Genomic DNA, 22,939 nt, shown 5'->3' on the forward strand with positions numbered 1-22,939 from the left:
ACCATTTGCTACCAAAACTGTTACCAACAGCTTTAGAAGAATTTTAGCAAATAGCAAACTTGAGTTAGACATAATCCTAACAACATTACGAAAAGAAAGCACAAACAGATCAGAAAGGAGGAGTAAAAGCCGTGACCTTAGTAAACGAAGCTTAGGATCCATCAAGAGCACTTTTGAGGGCATTTCAGTTATTCCAACAGATTTCATTTATGAACGTCAAAGAATCAATGAATGAACTTTGGAGGTTGCTTCTTATTATAAATGATAAAAGTGCCCTGAGAATTTGGATGGCTTCCCTCAGGTCTCGGAGACAGGCAACACCTTTTCTTGGACATTGTCACAGAGACTTTCTTAGGGTAGCATTTCAAAACTGGTTGTTTTCCCAATCCCCTAAGGTTTTCAAAGGTTTTCCTTTGTGCTTCAACATGGTATTTTCCTTTGTTTCAATCTGTGTTTTTTAAGTACTCTAATGACATATTAGTTATATAAAAAAGTTACCTTTTTAAGGGAACTCTTTGGGGACTCAGAGTCTATATAAAGTGACTATTCTCAAAATCTTTAGTCTCAGGACTCCATATGTTCATAAAACTTACTGAGAATCCCAAAGGGTTCTCCTGGATCTGGAAGTTAAGTCTAACATATGGGTTAAGTATGACAATATTTATCATATGAGAAATTAAAATTGAAAATTAAGAAAATTATTCATTAAAAATAAATCCATGATATGTTAGCATAACCATTTTTATGAAAAAAAAAAACAAACTATATTCCTAAACTATAACAAATGGTGAAGAGATTGAAATTGTTTTCTGTGTTTGTAAATCTCTTTACTATCTGACTTAATAGAACATAGATTCTCATAGCTGCTTTGGACTCAATCTGTTGTAATACGTTGCTTTGGTTAAAATATATGAAGGGAATCTGCCTTTGTACAGATGTGTAACTGGGGGAAAAAGGAATATTTTGATAGCCTTTTCATATAATTGTGTATATTCTTTTTCAATATCCTACCCAAACTCAACGAATAGCAGTTTTGTAAGGGTTAGTTACCTATCACTAAACTCATCATACTCTGTTGCATTAAACTCATTGGTCTACCTTGCACTTTAAATGGATCTTTTATCCATGCATGATTTATAAGATCTTGCTTTTAGAAAGTATCGGTTCACAAAGTCATGCAAATCTTCCATATGTTGACACATTTCATTATAAAAATCAATACAGCACATTAATTAATATCACCACTGATCTCATAAGAAAAGTCTTTCAGTATTAGGATGCTGCCTAGCTCACAGTGGTGCAGACAAGTTTTCCAAAATTTGAATTCCTGCTTGAAAGATCAAATTTATCACTGTCAGCAAATTCTGTCCGTTGTCTTCCTTAAAGCAATAGGCTTACTTCATTCATTTTTGACAAAATATCTGTCAATTACTCAAGTCTGTGTGGCAATGAAAAATACATAATTACCACTACAGTTTGGTGCTGTTGCTTTGATGTGCTAAGGTCACGGCTGATTTATGCAGCATGGTTTTTGGACTTTTGAGTGCATTTGTCAACCCAGTGGGAAAAGCAAATTACCTCTTACTTAATACTTCTTTGAAAATAGCTTTGACCTTATGTCACTACCTCCTCATAGGATCTCAGAGACCTCCAGAAGTTCTGCTACAGAGTGAAAAGACATGGCCATTATTGGAAATCAGATTGAAGTTCCCCCTTCCATCGTGGACTTGACCACATATGCTTTTGGATAAGTCTTGTTCCTAGGCACACAATGCTGAACTTACGTTCACAATGGACAATGGTTCAAGGCAAAAGCATAAAGACCATGGCCATGGAAATAAAACTTACCATAAGGACCATATAAATTATTTTGGACCAAATTTTGTTTCAAGATGTTTGTTTTTAAATAAACCACAGGGCTCCTGGGGGCTCAGTCGGTTAAGCATCCAACTTCGGCTCAGGTCATGATCTCCCAGTTTGTGGGTTCAAGCTGCACATCGGGCTCTATGCTGACAGCTCAGAGCCTGGAGACTGCTTCAGATTCTGTGTCTCCCTCTCTCTCTGCCCCTCCTCTGCTCACACACTCTCTCTCTCTCTGTGTCTCTCTGAAAAATGAATAAACATTAAAAAAATTTTGAAGTAAACCACAAATGTCAATGGTATAAAAAAAGACATCATTAGTATTCCATCCAGTTTTGATTTTCATTTATTAGGAATAAAGAGTTTTTACATTAATAAGGTGGGTGATACATAAAATTGAAACTTGGATTTCCTTCTTTTTATTTTGTCATTTAGAAGTGAAATATAACACATTTTAAAAATAAGTTAAAATGGGGCCCCTGGGTGGCTCAGTCAGTTGAGTCACTCAGGTCATGATCTCACAGTTTGTGGGTTCGAGCCCCACATTGGGCTCTGTGCTGCCAGCTCAGAGACTGGAGCCTGCTTCCGATTCTGTGTCTCCCTCTCTCTCTGCCCCTCCTCTGCTCATGTTCTTTCTCTCTCTCTCTCTCTCTCAAAAATAAACATTAAATTTTTTTATTAAAAAATTTAAAAAAAAAGGTTAAATTATTTTTGTCATGTTTTCATTCCTAATACGGGTGATGAAGGGTTTCATTAAACTTTTGTTTGTTTGTTTATTCTGTTTCTGATGCCATAATACAAGGTAAAATGCCTATCCCCATGGTAATATGTATTTGGTCCTGATCCAAATCATGATATGTCTTTTTAAATGTGTATCTTGGCAAATGGATTTTCTTTATGTTATGGTAGTAAGTATAATTAAAGAGCATATATTACTTAATTTTTAAAAGTTTGTTTATTTATTTTGAGAGAAAGAGAGAGAGAGAGAAGGCATGCAAGTGGGGAGGGGCAGAGAGCAAGAGGGAGAGAGACAGAGAATCTCAAGCAGGCTCCACACTGTCAACCTGGTGCCCAATGCAGGGCTCGACCTCACGAATAGCAAAATTGTGACCTAAGGTCGAACACTTAACCGACTGAACCGCCCAGGCACCCCAGTAGCATATATTACTTATTAAATAGGTAAAATATATTCCTTTATACACATATACTATAATTTTATTTTAATGTGAAATAAAGTATTCTTGAAGACAAGAGTACCTTTTATATGCAGCTAAAGTGATAAATACCCTAAGGGGTGTTTCAGAAATTATATATTACGTGGGGTACCTGGGCGGCTCAGTCGGTTGAGAGTCGGACTCTTGATATCGGCTCAGGTCATAATCGCACAGTCCTGGGATCCAGCCTCGTGTCAGGCTCCAAGCTGAGCAGAGCCTGCTTGAGATTGTCTCCCCCCACCCCGTCTCCCTCTCCCTTCCTTGCTCATGTGCACGCTCTCTCTCTCTTTCAAAATAAATAAATACACTTAAAAAGAAAAAGAAATTATATATTACAGTAAAAGAGGCTGTCAAAAAAACAAAAACAGAAACAAAAAACTGTTAATGCCACACCATGCTGTCCTGCCAGGTAAGAAACCAAGCACGCATTGCAGTATGTAGGGCATCCCTGTGTGGTAGGCAGTAGTATGATTTATATTATGTCTACATAAGAAAGTGGAAAGTGGTAAGGGAAATCTCAGCTCTTCAGATATTTAGAAGGAGCACAAGTGGGCATTCCTAACTCTACATGCATGTGATTCTCCTTCTGTCTACAATGGATCTTGTACTTCTGCAAGTACTTCTAGAAGCCATCCTTGGCCCATACACTCTACCTGTCATGTCTCCACCTCACTTGTCTTTGGGTTTTAGATCTTCACCAGAATTCCAGTATTCCCAAGAAGAATTACCAGTTCGTCCAGTATCTATAGTTTTACTCTCTGGCCCTGCAGATAACACTAGGACCTTGGTCTGTGACTATGGGATTCTTGGGACTCATCCAAAGCTATGTTAAGTCTCATTCAGAGGAAATCTCCACGGAACGCTGGAGAGAGGAATATCTTCTCCCAGGGTAGACGTTTGCATCCTGCTGGTTTTCTTTCTCTGGTCACAAAATGATCACAACTATGATTAGGCCCGTTTTCTCTTTTCAGCGCCATACTGACAATGCTGGGGCCTATGAGTTTCTCAGGGATCTACAGAAATATTGGGTATTAAAAATAAAATGGTAGCACTAAAATTCCAGAAGAAACTTCCAGGTTAACATTAATGAATGTTTAATGAAATTATACAAAGTATGGCATCAGGTTCCCAGAATCAATTGTTAAATTTAGTATTAAAACAATTCTATTACAGTTACTTGGTGATCAAAAAGGATGAAATCTTACCATTCTGGATGGAGCTAGAGTGTATTCTGCTAAGCAAAATAAGTCAGTCAGAGAAAGACCAACATCATATGATTTCACACATATGTGGAATTAAAAAAAAACAGATGAACATAGGGTAAGGGAAGGAAAAATAAGACAAACACAGAGAGGGGAGCAAACCATAAGAGACACTTAAATACAGAGAACAAATTGAGGGCTGCTGGAGGGGTGTTGGGTAGCAGGGTGGGCTAAATAGGTGATGGGCATTAAGGAGGGCACTTGTTGGGACGAGCACTGGGTGTTATATGTGAGTGATGAATCACGAAATTCTACTCCTGAAACCATTATTACACTATATGTCAAGTAACTTGGATTTAAAGAAAATTTAAAAATAAATTAATCAAACAATTATATCACGTTTGGGAACAATATCTAGATTTGATTGTGTCATACTTCAAAAATTCCTGAGTCCACTTGATTATTGCCTAGAAATCATAGCCAGTCATGAATGAATTGGATTATTCACAGTCCAATCATTCCTGAAGCAAAATTATAAAAATGCATGCAAATTATATACAGGACACATGATATTTAGCGTGGGACTTGAGGGCATCTTATGTGTTTACTTGTGATGGGTGATGGAAGCCTTTAAACAAAGTGGTGGGAACCATGAAGGTTTTACTATAGTCCTGGTACAACTACCACTAATTACTTAAACACCAGTTTATCTCAAATAACATATGTGTTATTTCCAACAAATGCCTTCCTTAGAAATGAAAGTAGAGTTTGTAATAAGCATACTTTGTTGTATTGTAAAGAGACCTCTCCGTGACTTCCGTATAGCCTTGAGCCATTGATTAGAAACTTTCAGCAACATGACTTGGGGAAATCATGATATGTTTCTGCTACTAGAGAAAAATATTGTGTATTAGGAAAAAAAAACTAAGAGGAAAGATATGTCTCAGAATTTGACTGATTTTATTTCTTTGATGCTAGATGAAAGTGTTTTCTTTGGTGAAAATGCCCTACTCTCCTGTTGCTGTGTAGATACAGAGGTTGAGAAGAGTCATTTGTCTTTGCTTTCTGAAAGCAAGGAGAACTCCAATACTCACAATAATAGCAGTGAATGCCTTAGAGATTATTTGGTAACACAACTAAGGACATGATTTTGAAGAGAAATACAATTCACCTTGAAGGGAAGATGAGAAATGATTGAGAAATGTCTATCTCCACAACAAAACAAAACAAAACGAAACGAAACAAAACAGTGATAAATTGAATCCACTAGAATAAAAACAAAGAAATATTAAGTCACACAGTTTGCTGGGTACTTACATAATAAAAATTTTAAGATGATCATGAGTCATTACTTGGGAAACATTTCATGATAATATCTTGATAATGGTTTATTCCAAAAAGTTAAAATTGGTCTTTCTTTTCTTTTCCTTTTCTTTCCTTTCCTTTTCTTTTGTTTCTTCTTTCCTTCTTTCCTTCCTTCCTTCCTTCCTTCCTTCCTTCCTTCCTCCCTCTCTCCCACCCTACCTCCTTTCCTTCCTTCCTTCCTTCCTTCCTTCCTTCCTTCCCTCCTTCCTTCCTCTCTTTACTCCCTCCCTTCCTTCCTGCCTTCTCTGCTTCTTTTTCTATTCTTTCCTTTCCCCTCTGATTCTCTTTCTTCCTTAATCTACTACCTTTTTCTTATTCTTTCTTCTCTTTGCACTTGATCTGCATTGAAGTTTCATATACGACATCAACTGTTACTTCTAGGATGATGATTAATAATAGAGCTTACAAAGAAAGAAGCTTTTCCTTGGATGTGGGAATAACAGGTGCCTTTTAGTTCATCATTAATCTCTTAACGAAATGGAAAGAGTTTTTCTTGAGGGAGGAAATTTCTACCTTAGATCTCTTTTGAGGAACATGGCCATTGTTCTTGAGCCCCCAAAAAACCTTGGCAATTTTTACATGAACAAAATTGAGGATGAAAATGTACTGTTTTTAGTGTCATGGCTCCTAAGCTTCCCTGTTTAAGGCTCAAAGCACAGTGTATTTCCAAGGGCAGGTAAGATGGACAATTTAACTTCAATGTCATAGCCCTAAAGAATCTCTGTGAGGCTTGGTTTTAATCAGAATCTTTTCTGGGAATTTTTGATTTTTGGGGCTTCTTCAGACAATTCTTTTGGTCAAGGAACCTTGGTGGATGCTACATCATAAAGACCCCCAACATGGTCCTTTAAACTCCATAATATAATAAACTTGAAATGCATGTAAGGGCCATGTAAAACCGAAAGAAGGGCAAAGAGCCAAAATGAGTAAGATAAAGATAAACCAAAACTTCACAATTGTAATAATATCCCTACAACATGACACCGTTAAGCAGTAATGTTATGTAGTGTGTATGTGTGTGTATTTGTCTCTGTAAGCATGTGGACATAATGGCTTTATGGTCACAATGTTAGTCTGCTGCTGCAGGTAGAATCATGACCCATATGAGCCATGTTGGGATCCAATAGTTGACTCCAGTGTGACCTCACCTTAGCGCTAGCCCACAGGGTAGTTGTCTAGTAGCCTAAACTGCTGTGTGTAATGTGGATTGAGTGGTTTATACTGCAGTACCTAAGGGGGCTTCGTGAGCTCAGACGTGCTCTGGACTGATGTCCAATGGTGGTAAGACAAAGCCTTTGCAGGTCACAATGAAATGGGGAGTCTGTCTGGATTTTGGTACAGCTCAGTCTGTTCCTTAGAGATATCTTTGTCTATGTTTGAAAGAGGCTGGTTAAGTCAGAATCTGAGTGGAAACCTAGCAGGAGAAATTAATCCATAGGTACACTAGATAATGTAAAAGGCCTCGAATTGTGTCACTCATCAGATAATCTCTTTAATATAAACTGGAAAAGGACCTTAAGTAAAGAAATATTATTTGCTGTCCTTTCCTAGGAAAAAATAGTGAATTTTCTGATTCCATGTGACTAAATGTGCTACCACAGCAAAGGGATACATGGAAACATTGGCCCCGTTCTAAATACACGTCAACCAGGATTGTGATAGATGCTTTACCCGTTATTTTATATAATAAAAGATGATTTGCTGAGGTATGCAAGGATTTATGCCTCCTGGGAAATGAGATTAACTTCTAAGTTACAGTGATAGTTTATGCCATCGTATGATACTGCTATATTTAAACACCTTTCAAAAGTGGTTGAGTAGACTAGAATCATCTGCATAAAAGTAAGGCAGGGAGAGTTTCCAACCTCATGCATCCTCTGAAATGGACCCTAGAACATCACAAAGCCTTTGAATGAGAATCACTGCCTTTGTAAGTGGGGAGCTAGGCCTTGAACTCAGGCCTTAAAGCATATTCTACATTACTTGCATTGCCTCCATTTGTTTTTAGGAGTTGCCTTGACCTTTCCTAGGTTAAACTGAGTGTCTTCAGTGAAAGAAAAATGCGTATTAATTGAACACTTACTGCGTGGCCCACACCGACATAAATGCCCAAAGCCACAGCAGGCATTGCAAACACTGTATAAGTGCTAAGGCAGTTTCAGAAGAGAGACTCAGGATGCTTCGCAGTAGGAAGGACTTGCTGAAGTTGGTCTTCGGAAATGGGTAAGACTTAGTCTGATGGAAGTCCACATAAGGGCACACCCTGAGGTGAAGGACAGAAGCAGGATCAAATGCAGAAACTGAGAGGGGAAGACAGTTGCATGTGCTTTGGGGAGAACAGTGGAAACAGAGTGGATCTGAGCAGATCACAGGAGGCCTCTGAAAATTAGTCAAAGGGGTTTGAAGTTTTTCTCATGAAATATGGAAGAATCAGAAAACTTGGAATAAGGTGGGTGGCTTCAAAGTAATTTAGGAAGCTTAGTCTAGGCAAATGGTGTCTAAGTTGGTTTTGAGCAGAGAGATTATGGGGGTCAGCAAGGAGGTTTCCAATATATACATGTGTATGTAAGTATGTGTCAAAATTGGCAGCTTTTCTGGCTAACTGTGTAACTCTATGGAATATCTTTCAGATTAGAGATAATTCAAATATAGCCCAGACAGAAGCTGGAATATACCTGGCACTCAAAAAGTTACAGCCAATGTAAAAGTCTGTGACAAAAGTATTTTCTTCTCAAACGTCTTCATCTATATTAACATTGAAATTAAGATCCGATCTGTACCCTCTTGGATGAAGGGAACTCTTCCATTCCCAAATTCTAATCTCCAAAGTATCCCATCAATGGCCTGGGAAACTCATTTGAGCTTCTGAAATCGAAGAAGAGTTAGGGGAATGTTTTTATAACTTGGAAAAATACTATCATTATGAAAAATACCAAACGTCTTAGAAGATGGTTGTCAACTTGAAAGTGAATAGAGATAAATTAGAGAAGGACTACCTTTCAGCCCACGCCCCAGGTTCTAGATTTCAAGATTAGAAGAAGGGAAAAAAAAAAAGAGAGACAGAGAGAGAGAAAGGAAGGGAGGGAGAGAGGAAATATTTTGGAGCAGGTAGAAAAGACATTTCAAGACCTCTGGACCAGAGCTGGAGGAAATGTTCATGTCACTTGCTTTTTTTTCCTGAATGGGGCGCTCTATAAAAACTAACCCCAAATGAGGTAAAATGCCTGAGGGAACAAGGCCTCTGCTTGTTCCCTTGGCTCGTTCTTTATTTCCGGGAGCTGAGTGCAAATAAAGCTCGTTTTCGAGTCAGTTGTCTTGAGACTGTCACGCCTGCCAGGTACCAGCAAGCATCTGCAGTATTCAATGCACTGAAAGAGCGCGCTGTAAAACAATACGGGAGCCTGAACGCCATTGGTCGCTGCAGACCCTGCTCAGCTAATACTTTGCCTTTTCCCCTCCTTTTCACAGAAGCGAAAGTAAGCTGCAAATTAGGCCGGTCTGCGTCCACATCAGGTGTGCCCCCTCCATCAGTGACGCCTCTCAGGCAAGCCAGTGACCCGCAACAGAGCCAGGTACCATCACCGTTAGCCAATCGTGATTGACTTCGTGTGATGCAACATGCCAGGCGCTTCCACGTCTGTCTGTCCTGTGTTGCCGTAGACAACTCTTGCGTTTGCTTTTATTTTTCTATGTGTGTATGGATGGAGGGGGTGAGTTGTGGCGGTCTGTGTTCTCATCCGGAAGGGAAAGTCTTTCTTCTCTGTGACTGGTGAAACTTCCTTTGCTGTTTGTTACCAAATCGTTTTTTTGTCTCTGGTTCCCATCATTCTGTAATATTAATGTAGTAAATTTGTACTCTATGTATTGGCTTAGTGGTTATTTTTTTTTTTTAAAAAGCTCTTCCTCTCTTCCATGTTTTGTGTACTTTTATACTGTCTCTGAAAATTTATCAACATTTGATAAATTTATCTACTTTGTTTCATGTAGATTTCTTTTTAAATGTTTTGTCTATAACACTTGCACAGATGTTGTCAATGAATTTGTACGTATCTTTCAGCTCTTATCCTATTAGACTGTAATATTTGTGGCCGTTTTGCTTTTATTTCTATTTAGCTTGGAGCATGATTGTAAGACACTGTGGTTATCGATGTCCTTATAAATATTCATATACCAACTCATCTGGGTTGAACATGGCAGCCAGTCTTCTTTCTTAGGCTATAAAGACAAATTGACCGACCAGATAATCTAGATATTTACCAAAAACTGTAGATTAATAGGGCGATCTTTAAATAAATGATTTTCCTCTCTTACACCAACAACATCAGAAATGTTCTCAGAAAGAGAATGTAAGTGTTCATGCATGGTAAATAAGATCTCTATTATCGTTTGGAGAAAAGAGACAAGAAATAAAGGCATAAACTAAAATATCATTTAATCCTTTACAGTAAGAGTATGTTGCTCTGATGTTCACTTGCGTACATGGTTGTCTCTGGGGAATAATCACGACACATAAATGTCTGTGTATAACTCACCCAATAGGAATTCAGTACATTGACTTAATTTGTGAAACTTAATTGTTGTTAGTGTTAAGTATTACGGGTGTTAAATAGGATAATGTCGTCCTGGAGTGATTTCTCTCCACTTCCCAGCTTTAATCTTTGCATTCATAAAACTGTTCTGAAATAGTAAATTATAAAACTCGTGAGGGTACCTCCATGGGAACTGTCCGTTACTGATTAGCAAATTACATATTCATCAATTATTTAAAATGTCAAGCGATTTTAAAAACATAACTAAGCAGAATAATTGCATTTTTTTTTCTAGTGGGAGACATGGTGCTGTTTAGTTTTTGGTCTGGCTTAAATGTGCACAGGATTTGATTTATGAATCTATGAGTTATCTATAAACACGAGAGATGAGAGGCTTCTCTCAAGGGCATCTCAAGTGTCATTTAGATTTCTTTGTGTCTTGATTTAAAATGTTAAATGCTTTCATAACTAAATGTATCCAGCTCAAACACTTTGGGGGTTAAAAAAAAAGAAGAAACAATAGGACAAGGAATTAATAAATAAATAATGTAATTAACCTCACTGAGATAAAATTAGTTTCTTAGTTGATTCAGAGCTATTTCAAAAAATTACATTTACTGATATTTAAAAATTTAAAAATTGAATCCAGAAAGGGGAGAAATTTAGCTGTCAGGAGATTGCATTAATATAAATGATTTTCCAAGGACATGTACCTTGCTATTACATTACCCTCAGTATCACGGGGAGGTTTTGTGTTCTTTGTTTTGTTTTGCTTTTTTCCTAATTATCTTTATAGTTGCTTCATCCTAAACCCCTTTAATTGTAAGGGTCCCTGGGTTAAAATGATAGCAGTTTCCTGGGATAAACTTCTGAAATAAAAACAAGACAGGATTTTTGTGCTTTTGCATTACCAACTCTTTATTCACCTGATGGCATACTCTTTATTCTTCAAAATATAGCAACATGAGAAAGCCCCAACCAGCAGAAATTCTGGCCCACATCCATATGGTAGATAGGTTGTCAGGGCTCTGGACTAGAAGGCTAGCCTCTGAGACTCTCTTCTGTGGCTTGTGACTGGTTGTAGTATTTGCCTGTTCTTGTGCTAAAGAAGTAAATACGGCTCAGAAGATCCTTGCTTTGCATTCCTATGACTTAGGACTAAAGTCAATGGTTACCTGTTGAGGATCTCTTCTCACCCAGTTCTCAGACCCTCGACTGAGATGTCTAAGTAACAACCCTTTGTTGTGTTGATGACACTGCCCTTTGTTCAGTAACCCAAGGCGGGTGTTGACTTGTTGACTGTAAGAGTGAATATTCATACACCAACTAGGCTATGCAACACCTACCATTATCAAATAAATATTCCCCCCCCCTCACTTTGGATACCAGGATTCCCAGTAATTATTTAATAACAGAATGTGTAATAAGAGATGAATCCACCTCTCGTTAGAAAATCATGGAAAACCACGTGATCTCTTTCAAACAAACAAAAGCAATCACCAATCCCTAAAATAATTCCAATGGGTGCTTATGAGCTGAGAAAGTTGGCTTTAGGATGCCTGTGCCATTTCAGCCATATTAAGGGGCATTACCGTTCCTAGAGAAGGCACTGTGCTTTCTTTCAGATTGTTCATATCTGATCCCTTTTCCATTTCTTCAGTAAAAGCTTTTGACTTGCCATTACATGTCATGGTAGGAGCTTTCTCAGAAGTACTGCAAGAAGGGGATGTGGAAGTGCCTGATACTGCTCCAGCAGAAAAATACAGAGGTGCCCACAGTGGCCCTCCAGGCCTAGGCCAGTAATGACTGTCCACCCCCAAAGAATCTAGAGACAGTCCTTAACTGACTGAGCTGCAGAGGAGCCTAGGGCCAACAGTGACTGTCTACCATCGGCATTTGTGTGCCAACAAAGGTCAAGATACCATTGCTTGATTTTGCAATCTTTTGGTCTCAGGTAACTACAGCAGAGGCAAGATTGGTAGAAATACATAATCTTATCTGACTGGAAGTTCAAAAGACGTAAGTTAAAATGTAAAGCTCAGGAAAGAAGTGAGTTGTAAAGCATGTAGAGTCCAATATTCTTTGAAATTCAGAGAGATGAAAACACATTACTTTCTTTGTGAATTCACTCCAGAATAAGTAGACTAGACAAGGGGCAGGAATTTTATTGCCACGAAGCCGCATATTTTGGCATTTGTCTGAATGTAGATCTTTGGAAATTAAACCGAACTTCTGTGCCTCCTATGAAAAAATAAAACCTTTTCTTTTCCTTAGTTATAAAAGCAAAACTGTCTAGTGGTCACATTGAACTTGGAGCACATGTAACTTTCTCTTTTTTCCTTATATAATAAAGTGGAAAGCCATGTGCTCAGAAGAAAGGGGGCGGCCACCTTTGTAGACAGTAGAAAGGGGAGTTCATGTCATGCCCCTGATTCGGCCGAGAACAAGCCTACCTCTGGGAATGGGACCCCCATTCCATTGGCAATCATACCATCTGTGGTCTTGCTGCAGCAGGTGATGGGACAGCCGCTAATGCTCTTGGCCACATGAGAGCCATGCTTTCTTTCAAGAAGGGTGCCGCGAGGCTGTGTCTCTAAACAGAAGTGCCAGTTTTCCTTGGAAAAATGTTCCCAAAGAACGTTTGTATTTGTGTTTCAAGGAAGGAAGGAGATGAGCACCACACCCTCCACTGTCCACACACTCACACAAATACACACATGCGGACGCGCTCGCACACGCACGTACACACGCACGTAGACACTGACATTTACATACACTTACGCTCCGTGATACACACAGACTCTCACACACTCACGTGTACATATACATACTTGCTCACACTTGCACACTCAATCACTTGTGAATGTACCCACTTCACATTTGTTAGGTAACACATCCCCGTGTCAAATCAGAGAATCCCAGAGTAGTGATCACATCACATCACATCACATCACAGCATCACATCGCCATAACAGTGATCTAAGTGTTGAAATGAGACTTCACCTTCTCCCTGAGGCTGGCTAGTTGATCTTTCTAACCTGGATTATCTCTGATGATCCTTGATCTTGGGGAGGGGTTGGGAAAAGGCTGTCTGTACTGTCCTTTGGACATACATTTCAAAGGCTGACAGACCCAAATCTCTTTGGAAATTTCACAGTCACCTCTGAAGCCATTATCTCTTGTTCTGTGGGCCCTCTATGCCATGACAGATGCCTCTTCACTACCTAGGACAGGCTTCATCCCGGCGTCTTTTCTGTGTCCTCACAAGCTGTTAGCCGGGCAAGCACCCCAGGTCCATTCAGCCTGCCCCTTCAGTATGATTTCTCAAACATTTATTCCTTTCAGTGCCAGTCCTCTGGACCCTTTCCAAGCTCCTAACATCCTCTTTCGATATTTGATGATCCTGCTGGGGCGTAATGAGAGCCAGCCTGGGCTGACTGCAGAGTAGAACATGTTCTCTTTCCTCATGGATGCCATAGCTACGTCTGCAAGCCAGCATCAGGCCAGCTTTTCTCTTCTAGAAAGAGCATGTTGGGGTGGCCAAAGCTTGGCACATGTCCAGCATGTGTTCTGGCCATGCCTGGATGTCAAAGTTATTTTTGAGATACCCTTATAAAAAAAGGAAATTAAATCATTCAAAGATACGGATTAGGGATCAGTATATATGATTCTGTGCCCAATTCAGGGGCATACCTTTAATGGCCAGCACACTGTGTGAGAATCATTGATCTTTGCTGACTCACAAAGTTTCTCCCTTGATAAATGTCGCTCTATATATGTCCTTGAAAAATGTTTTTCTCGCACAATCTAACACTGACCCTTTCCTTAATTTTCTACCTCCGATGCAGTGGGATGTGTTGATTGGCCCCACAGTCTCAGTAATGCTTTGTCTTAAAGCTTTGAGAAGATCACCACTCTGTCTCAGGGTCTCTGTCAGTTCTGGGCTTTCATTTAATTTTCCAGATAGAACATCTGCACATAGAACTTGTCGGAGCCTGAAAAGCATAAGGAAGGTGAAAGACAAAGGGAGGCCGAGTATATTAACATAAATACTCAAACTAGGACGTGGGAATTCTGATTCCATCCACTCAATGCCTACCTACATCTCTGAATAATGTAACCTTAAAGGATATGTTCTAATTTAACTTCACCTTCAATACATGGGAGCAAGTAGAAAAATAGAAGAAACAAACGCTAAGAATAAAGAAGCCTTAATGATGCTTTCTCCTTAGAATTTCCATGCCACCATTAGCATGGATGTGGCTTGTTTTGCCAAGACTATACATCCTTTATTCTGGCGTTAAGCCTTATAGACCTAGAACATATGTATTAAGAGGTTTCATCTGATCAGTTGTATATATATTTTCAAATGTTTGCTATCTAGAAGCTGAAGTCTTGTGGTGGGTGGGAGGGAACAGTGTTAGGCAAGGAGGGAACAGAATATGGCCTGTGCCACCCCAACTTAACACAAGAAAGGGGTCCTTTTCCGGCGTCTCTTTTTCAAATGTTGAACAAACTTTTGTTGTTGTTGTTGTTAAGACCCTGTGACTATTCCAGTTACTCTTATGAGACCTGATCCGAGAGAATGTTCTGCATTGTCTTTGTACTTTACACAGCTGATTCGATTGTATGCTCATTATTACAGTGCATGATGGGAATGGGGGAAAGGCAGAAACAGAACACACAACCAAGCAGCAAATGTTGAACTCACTTCATTAACACATAGCTTCCCACCACAGAGTTTCCTTCAGGCCATGGGATAGATTTTACAATGACTCCTATTGTTTGCTTCATTCTGCATACAAGTTGACTGACATGTATTTCCAAATATGTAAAAACTCAACAAGGATACTTGAAAAACCCTGCTACCTTTACAAGGCAACCATCATCATGCTCGAGAAGGGTTTACCTGTACTAAGTTAAAATTGTAAAATAAAGTGTTATGTTAAAGATTATGTTACAAAGAAATTATAGTTATTTGTTATAATAATGATATTTACTGAAGAGATTGGACCTAGCCCTGTGAAATGTGGAATAAATTCATATTATAATTAAAAATGTCAGTGTTTATATTGATCTCTTGCCATGCATTATGGCAAAAGTGCATTACAATAATGCAGGTGTCCAAAAGCAAAAACAAACAAACAAAAAGCATTATCTTATGTGTGCTCTCAATAATCCTGTCTGATTGCTTTATATAAATATTAGGCTTTAGTACCCTATAAGATTCTCTACAACTGTTTTCATGTTTAAAGAAAAAAAACCCAAAATTTTGTTGTTACTTTTAAATAATAGACAAATCCAGTAATACGTTTAATGAAATATTGGCATTATTTGGTTTCCACTTTTATACAAAGAATTCAAGTAGCAGGGACTCCGATTGCTTTTCACAACACACTACAGTATAGCTCAGAAATCTGACCTGTTATTCAGGCATCATCCTGTGTTAACTTTTGTATATTTCAGGCAGCGAAATATTTAGAAATCATCTTTTAAAGAGCAGTATTCTCATGAGCGGTCTCGCAGTCACTCCATTATTGAATAGGATGAACTGAAACAAATGTATCCCCGTGCCCTTCTGCCAACCCCTGACCCCCACACATATAATCTTGCCATTTATTCCTTTAGAATAGGAGGCAGAGTGTACCAAATGAGGACGTTCTAGAAGAAGTCAGGAACCAACTGACACAGAGAGGTGGGGATGGGGACAAAGGGACTGTGAGATTGTACACCCTCTGACTGCCGCAGTCCCTGATATGTGTGTGTGTATCCTCAGCATCAGAGTTGATAACCCCACCCACCAGAGCCCACCAGAGCTGCAGGTAAAAGTGCGAAGTATCTAAAGTCTATAGCCAGCATCCTTGAACTCGTGGAAAAGACCAAACATTCATTGTTCGGATTTCTTCAGTGAGGTTTAGCATGACGAAAGCCACGTGCCGCTTATTGCCATCTCTGATGTGTTTATTGTATTCCAGGACTGTTCTGAGAGCTTCCCCACATCACCGCAGGCAAGCTCTCAACAGTTCAACCAGTGGGTACCACTGCCATCCCACATTACAACCGAGGTACTCAAGCACCTTGTCCAAGTTTCGGACCTGTTAGATGTCAGTCTGTGATCTTAGCTACTCAGCTGGATGAAAACCTGAGCTTTTGAGGTGGATTCGATTAGATTATGACTATTAGACTCTTGAATCCACCAATTAGTGGCTTGTGACCTTGAAGACATTGTTCAACTTTCCGGAGTCTGTTTTCTTATCCGTAAAATGGGCGCGGTGTTACCTGCCTGGTATAGCTGATGTTGTTGTTGCTGTTGAGGATTAATGAGATAGCATATGTAGGGAAAGTCTGGGATAGACAGACACAAACTGCTAGAAAAATACTCATCCTTTCTCTTTTCCCGTATAGCTTTTCCTTCTTCCGAAGAGTCAACTTTCCTGCTTGCTAGAAAATTCTAAGTGGGAGAGTCATTCTAATCCGTGGGATTCCGAAGGGGGTGGGCACGGAGGGAATGGTTGCATCCACCCTGTGGACCTTGCACAGAACTGCTAGTTCGTGATAATAAGAAAAGGCAGACAGACCCTTAGTCAGTTTTATTACTGATTTTAAATTCTCTGGACAGTGCCTCTGTCTCCCTCTTGCCAAGCTTCTGAGCTGAATTGGTTTTTCCCACCCCCTCCTTGGTGTACTTGATATGACTGGATTCATCGTTCCTTTTCCAAATAGGAAATTAGGTACTCGGTGATTCACTACACAACAGGAGTCCGCATTGGGCATTTCTTCCTACCTTATCAGTCTCGTGTGTGCCTTGGAAGCCAAGTGAGTAGAAACCAACTAAGGCTATCGTCTCAGAATTCCACCTGCCCCCAGTACCACTTTGCTCTCCTATTTGAGTTCAAGTATGAATGAACGTGAGGAAAATGTTCCGACTGCTGAAGAAGCCATTACTTGCTGGGGCCAGGACGACGGGTATAGAGAAGCAGGTTAAGCTCGTTACCCACTTCCACACTTAAAGCTTTCCCAGACCATGGTTTTAAGCACCTGACTTCTAACCCTCGTCTTGCAGAGGGAACGTGTGCCAAGACTAGTCCAGATACATGGGGTCGGATGGCACCATTTTGTATTTTTTTTTTTTTTATGCTTATTTATATTTGAGGTGAAAGGAGACAGAGCGCAAGCAGGGGAGGGGCAGAGAGAGGGGGAGACACAGAATCCGAAGCCGGCTCCGGGCTCCGAGCCGTCAGCCCAGAGCCCGACGCGGGGCTCGAACTCACGGACCGCGAGATCGTGACCTGAGCTGAAGTCGGACGCTTAACCCACTGAGCCACCCAGGTGCCCCACCATGTTGTATTTCTTCAGCCAGGTCACAGACAGTGGAATCAATATTGTTTAGTCCTTTCTAGCTTCCTTTATTCCTCTTTTAAACGCCCAGGGTGTCCTTCTTTACTAAACTAACGATAACATGGGTGTGTCCGGGAAAGTAAAGCCGACGATTTTAAATCACATCAGTCCCTTCAGTTTATTCCAGGTGTTTTCAAGCTGATCTTTCAAGTCCCCAATTTCGTGTCAATTTTTATTCAACAATTGGAAAATAGAAAGTCGGGGGTGGGGGCGCTGCCGAAAATATTTCACTGCTAGACTTATTCCAAATGTCCGGTATACTTAAAAGTGAGGCTTTGGCTCAGTCTAGAGAAGAAATGATCAATTTATCATGGTAGAGCTTGTGGGAGTTGTATACAAATAGATAGCCTTTGAAGGACCATTAAGGCTTTACAGATTGATAGCTCCGTTTGAGAGCTAAATGCTATGGTGGTGTTTTGCTGCCAGTTGTTAGCGGAAGTCCACAGAAACCGTCATCATGGACTTTAACTACTGAAACGAGTAGCAGGCTTTGGATGGGGCTGGCCCATCTAACGTGGGGAAAGTACTGTAACGTGAGGCGGACCCATAGCGCCACCTAGCGTCCAGAGCGTGCTTTGCAATCTGTACTTGGGTTCTAAAAATAAATGAATCCAACAAAACTGCTTTATGACAGAGAAAATATGCTGTTTGCGATAATAACCATAATGCTTGTAAGAACCCACAATGAATACTTTTGATATTTGTTTTGGGTAATGTTCATGACTTTAGTCTTGCAATTTTAGGTTATCTAACTTAAAAAATTTTTTTTAATGCTTATTTATTTTTGAGAGAGAGAGACAGAGACAGAGCACGAGTAGAGGAGGGCCAGAGAGAATGAAGGAGACTCAGAATCTGAATCAGGCTCCAGGCTCTGAGCTGTTCTCACAGAGCCCGACACGGGGCATGACATGGGGTCATGAGATCATGACCTGAGCCAAAGTCAGATGCTTAAACCTACCGCCAGCCAGGCGCCCCTAGGTTATCTAACTTTTAAATATACCTTTCTGTACTTTTGTGGGGAGAGGTATGACGAACCATGGCCAGCGATCTCTGAATGTTGTGCATCATTTATGATGAGATGCAGGCATTTTCATTAGGACTTATCACCTCTTCTGTGCGTTGTAATTTTCTCAATCCAACCTGAGCCTCTTGGAAAGGAGATCATTTTTCCTATATTGCATTCTGAAAAGAAAGCTAGCAGAGAAAACTCGACTGGCTGAATGAAAGAATTCCTGTTGATTGCTTTTGTTTATCATGAACATATTTGAAACATATCACTTAGGATTCTTTTCTGAAAAGAGAAGCCTCCCTAACTAGTGGGTAAAATTACCTCCAACTTAAGTTGCATGTAGATTAGGAGGAAACCTTTATGCTACATTAATGTCGGGTTGGGTTATACTACCCTAGACTCAATAAATACACCCACCTTATGAGTGCCTTAGTCAAGAAGCATTAGAAATCTTTCCTTTTCCCACCACTTTCTGTTCTTCATCTATGGGCAAATTGTTGTTCTCTGTTCTGTACTGCAAATAAACATTATCTTTCTGGTTGAAAGCATCTTCTCCAAAGACAGTCAATTTGTAAAATGGCTTTTGTTGAAGAGCATCTGGGTGGCTCAGTCAGTTAACTGTCTGACTTCAACTCAGGTCATGATCTCACAGCTCGTGAGTTCGAGTCCCACATTGGGCTCTGTGCTGACAGCTCGGAGCCTAGAGCCTGCTTCGGATTTTGTGTCTCTGTCTCTCTCTGCCCCTCCCCCACTCATGCTCTGTCTCTCTGTCTGGATGTCTCTCAAAAATAAACATTAAAATTTTTTTTTAATAAATAAATAAAATGGCTTTTGTTGAGTGCCTACTATATGCTCGGCACAGTGTTCAAGATGTTTTATTACCTAATTTTATTCTCACAACCTACATATGCAGCAGATAACATTATCCCCATTTCACTGATGGGAAAACCAATGCTAGAGAGTATGTCACCTGTTGAAGGTCTCATTGCTAGTAGTGGCTATGTGGACAGGAGGTATGAGCTCTGGTGGTTCTGTCTACTACATGTTTATTTTCTTTTCTACCAGAAATAGCTGCCCTTCTGAATGTGCTCTCTTTGTAAAACCCACCTTCCTTCATTTCTATTAAGGTCATTCATTGATTTATTTAATCATTCTTTGATTTTCCTGGGTCTTGCCTTTGAACCTCTCTAGATTAAGAGCTAGCATAACAGAGGGGCAAATTCAACTAAGACTTCAACTGAACAAGGTACCACCTCAGAGCAGGATCTCCAAGAGTGAAGCGAGGCTGGGAATGTAGCCCCTGGAAGGAGGCTCAATGGCATTGACTGTCTTATTATCTTATGGACCGTGGATTGCTGTTGAGAGAAACCAGCCGTGGAAGCGTGGGTGCGTGTGCGTGAGTGTGTGCACGTGCACAAGTAGGAACGCGGACACCTGAGCATATCTTATTCTTTGCACACACTGAAAAGAAAATGCACCCCTTCACACACATGCACACGTACACACAGCTTCTAGAGCACTGATGTAGATTTAACCAACAGCACACAAAAGACAAATAATGTATTCACCATGATTTATCCAGCTTCTGGGCTTCCACGGGGAATCTGTGAACAGACACTTTAAAGGGGGAGGAAGCAACCAGACTGTCACTTCAAAGCCTTTGTTTCCTAAAATAAATGCTGCATTAGAGGTAGTTAATAATCCCTAGTTGTCAGCTATTTTGACAGGGATCGTATTTGGAATACTGAATTTAATGACTTAGTTCCCAGGAAATGAGGAAGTTACTTGAAGGGCCACAAGGTGTCAAGAGGGATCATACCCAGCCCAGTCACCTTTGCCCATGAAAGCGCTGAGGCTCTTCGGGAGTAGCCTTTGCGATCAGTCACTTCTCCTTCAGGATGCAATCTAGAGAGGAACCCAAACTGTGCTGTCGCTTGACCGATGCTAACAAATAATGAAACAAGGAACCTTTGGAGAAGTCTTGCATTGGAAGCACTTAACATCCATGATTGCTTTTCCCAGACCTCGTGGAATTTCCAGGTCTTTTGATTTTTACATCCATATGAAATGAGATAATGAATGTAAAATGACATTTTAAGCTAGAATATTTGAATGTAAATGCTTATTTTCAATCATTTATTATTTAACACGTAGCCCCCCCCCCTTTTTTTTAACATTTAACTTTGAGCAAAGAAATGCAAGGCACTGTCCGGTAGCCTTAGGGGGGAACAGGACAGGCCACAGGACAGGAGAGCAGGAGACGGCAAGACTGGGGCCACTCCAAACGCTCTAGGTTCTGGCTTCTCTCAGACCCAAAGGTGTCTTGGAGAGTGATCATGAGGTTTTATGACAGGTTCATCCTTTTCCCCAATGGGTGACCATTCTCTCGACTTGTCCCCATATCTAGCCTCCACGCCACAAGAGACTATGTGTTGACTCCTCAGTGTAAAATTCTGTAAAGTGTGCCCATTGCTTACAGGATGGACGATAAAGGGCTTTGCCTGGATTTCAAGACCTGTATGATCGGCCCTGGTCTTTCTGTCCACCTTCATTCTCCAGCACCCTATCTGGTCCATCTCATGCCTAACTACATACCCTGCACGGTTCTTTCTCACTTTCAAATGTCCCAGGGATGCCTCCAAGATTTGCCTAACATTTACTTCTTCTTGGAACACCCTCCCTAATCTTGGGGTCCTGGAAATCAGTGCTTATCTGTACATCAAACCTGGAATCGGTGTGAGAGCACAGATAGCTGTGAATAGGGTTGTGATGGCTGCTAGACATAGGGTGAGAGTTTGAATGGTTGTGGTCTCTGACCACAACCCTCCCAGGCATATCTCCCATCCCCATATCTCCCTGTACTTTGTACTTACTACGCCTTATTTTTATATAAAGTAAAGGGGAGAGTGTTCGGGTTCAGAGCCGACGGCCGAGAAAGAATTCTTGAGACATCTTTGGTGCAAAAAGGCAGTTTTATTATAGGACAGAGACAGGACCCATGGGCAGAAAGAGCTGCCCAAGGATTATGAGGAGTGACTGATTATACACTTGCAGGTTGGGAGGGGGTTAGGGATAGAATAAGTCTTTAAGGTATCTTGGAAACAAGGTTTCCAGGACCTTGAGGGGCTAGCTGCTGTTAGGAAAAGGTCATTTATTATTGTTGAGTAAAAACTCAGTCATGAGACCCTTCAGATGTATATCAGGGGGCCATAAGCTTGGAGTATGATTGCTGATTGCCAATCTATAACTTAGGGGGTAGAGATAAAGGAAGTTTCCAAAGGAGGTTTTATATGTTAAAATAGACTCAGGGGATCCTGGAGGGTCGAGATAATGTTAAGCTAAGATTGCTTTTGCCCCTAGCAAAGTGTCATCATCCAAGTAGCTGAGTTCCTAGAGGAAGGTCTGTCTGCCTGTCTCAAGGACTTGTCAGCAGGCTGTGAGTTGTATGGAAATTTTTTTTTTTTCTTCTGCCTTTGTTTCCCACATCCTAAAGGAGAACATTGTCTGAGGATGTTAGCCTCTGTTCTGATACCCGGAAAAAGCAATCTGGGGAAAGGTCAGGTTAGAAAGATTCCTTTGCTATCAGAGTTTTCAATTTGCAGTTGTGGATTGGAAATTACAAAGAGGAGGCTATACCATGTCACGTTTCTCAAATATATTTGACCATGGAACCCTCCCCCCCTCCTTTTTTTTTTCATTTTTCCAAAGAGCCTCTTTTTTAATTCCAAAGATGCAGATTATAAGTGTCTGGCTCTTTAAGGGCTGGGGTGTATATTTTCATCTTAGAAATCTCTAGTCGTCTTGTACATACTGAATGAATAAATTAATGCTACAGGTGGAAACAGATAAGCATCTCATTGTAAAGCTGTTATAATAATTTGCAGAAGCATTCGGGCTCCTGACAGGTGGCTCTGCGCATAGTCCTGACATATGCCCACCTCCATCAGTTTACTGTTTTTACCTGCTGGTGGAGGATGAGAGACAACTAAATGTTAGAGAAGAGATTTAAAATTCAAGGGCCACTGAGGGAGATAAAACAACGACTGCAATTCAAAGGAAAAAGGAAATACCTATTAAATTCATTCCTAAAATTTTTCTTTCTTTCTTTCTTTCTTTCTTTCTTTCTTTCTTTCTTTCTTTCTTTCTTTCTTCTTTCTCTTTCTTTCTTTCTTTCTTTCTTTCTTTCTTTCTTAAGCAGCTTTATTAATACAAGGAGGGACAGTATGTCATGGGGCCCATTTTAGAAAAGTAGTAAACTTTAATGATGCAAGAATATATTTAGGACAGAACAGAAACTGGGATTGGAGGAAATTAAGACCTTTATGGTCCCTCATGGAAGCGATTATGAAGCTCTCTCCCCAC

The 22,939-nt window shown here is 40.2% G+C and overlaps 1 protein-coding gene across 1 annotated transcript in view; it reads left to right on the forward strand.

The window, feature by feature from the left end:
• NYAP2 (neuronal tyrosine-phosphorylated phosphoinositide-3-kinase adaptor 2) overlaps positions 1 to 22,939 on the forward strand; it is a 252,007-nt gene that overhangs the window by 201,427 nt on the left and 27,641 nt on the right. Inside the window, exon 5 of the mRNA XM_042950330.1 lies at positions 9,110 to 9,213. Coding sequence (XP_042806264.1) covers positions 9,110 to 9,213 — 104 coding nt within the window. The remainder of the gene's footprint in view (positions 1 to 9,109; positions 9,214 to 22,939) is intronic.

Source organism: Panthera leo, chromosome C1, assembly GCF_018350215.1.
Source record: "Panthera leo isolate Ple1 chromosome C1, P.leo_Ple1_pat1.1, whole genome shotgun sequence".
Taxonomy (NCBI): domain Eukaryota; kingdom Metazoa; phylum Chordata; class Mammalia; order Carnivora; family Felidae; genus Panthera; species Panthera leo.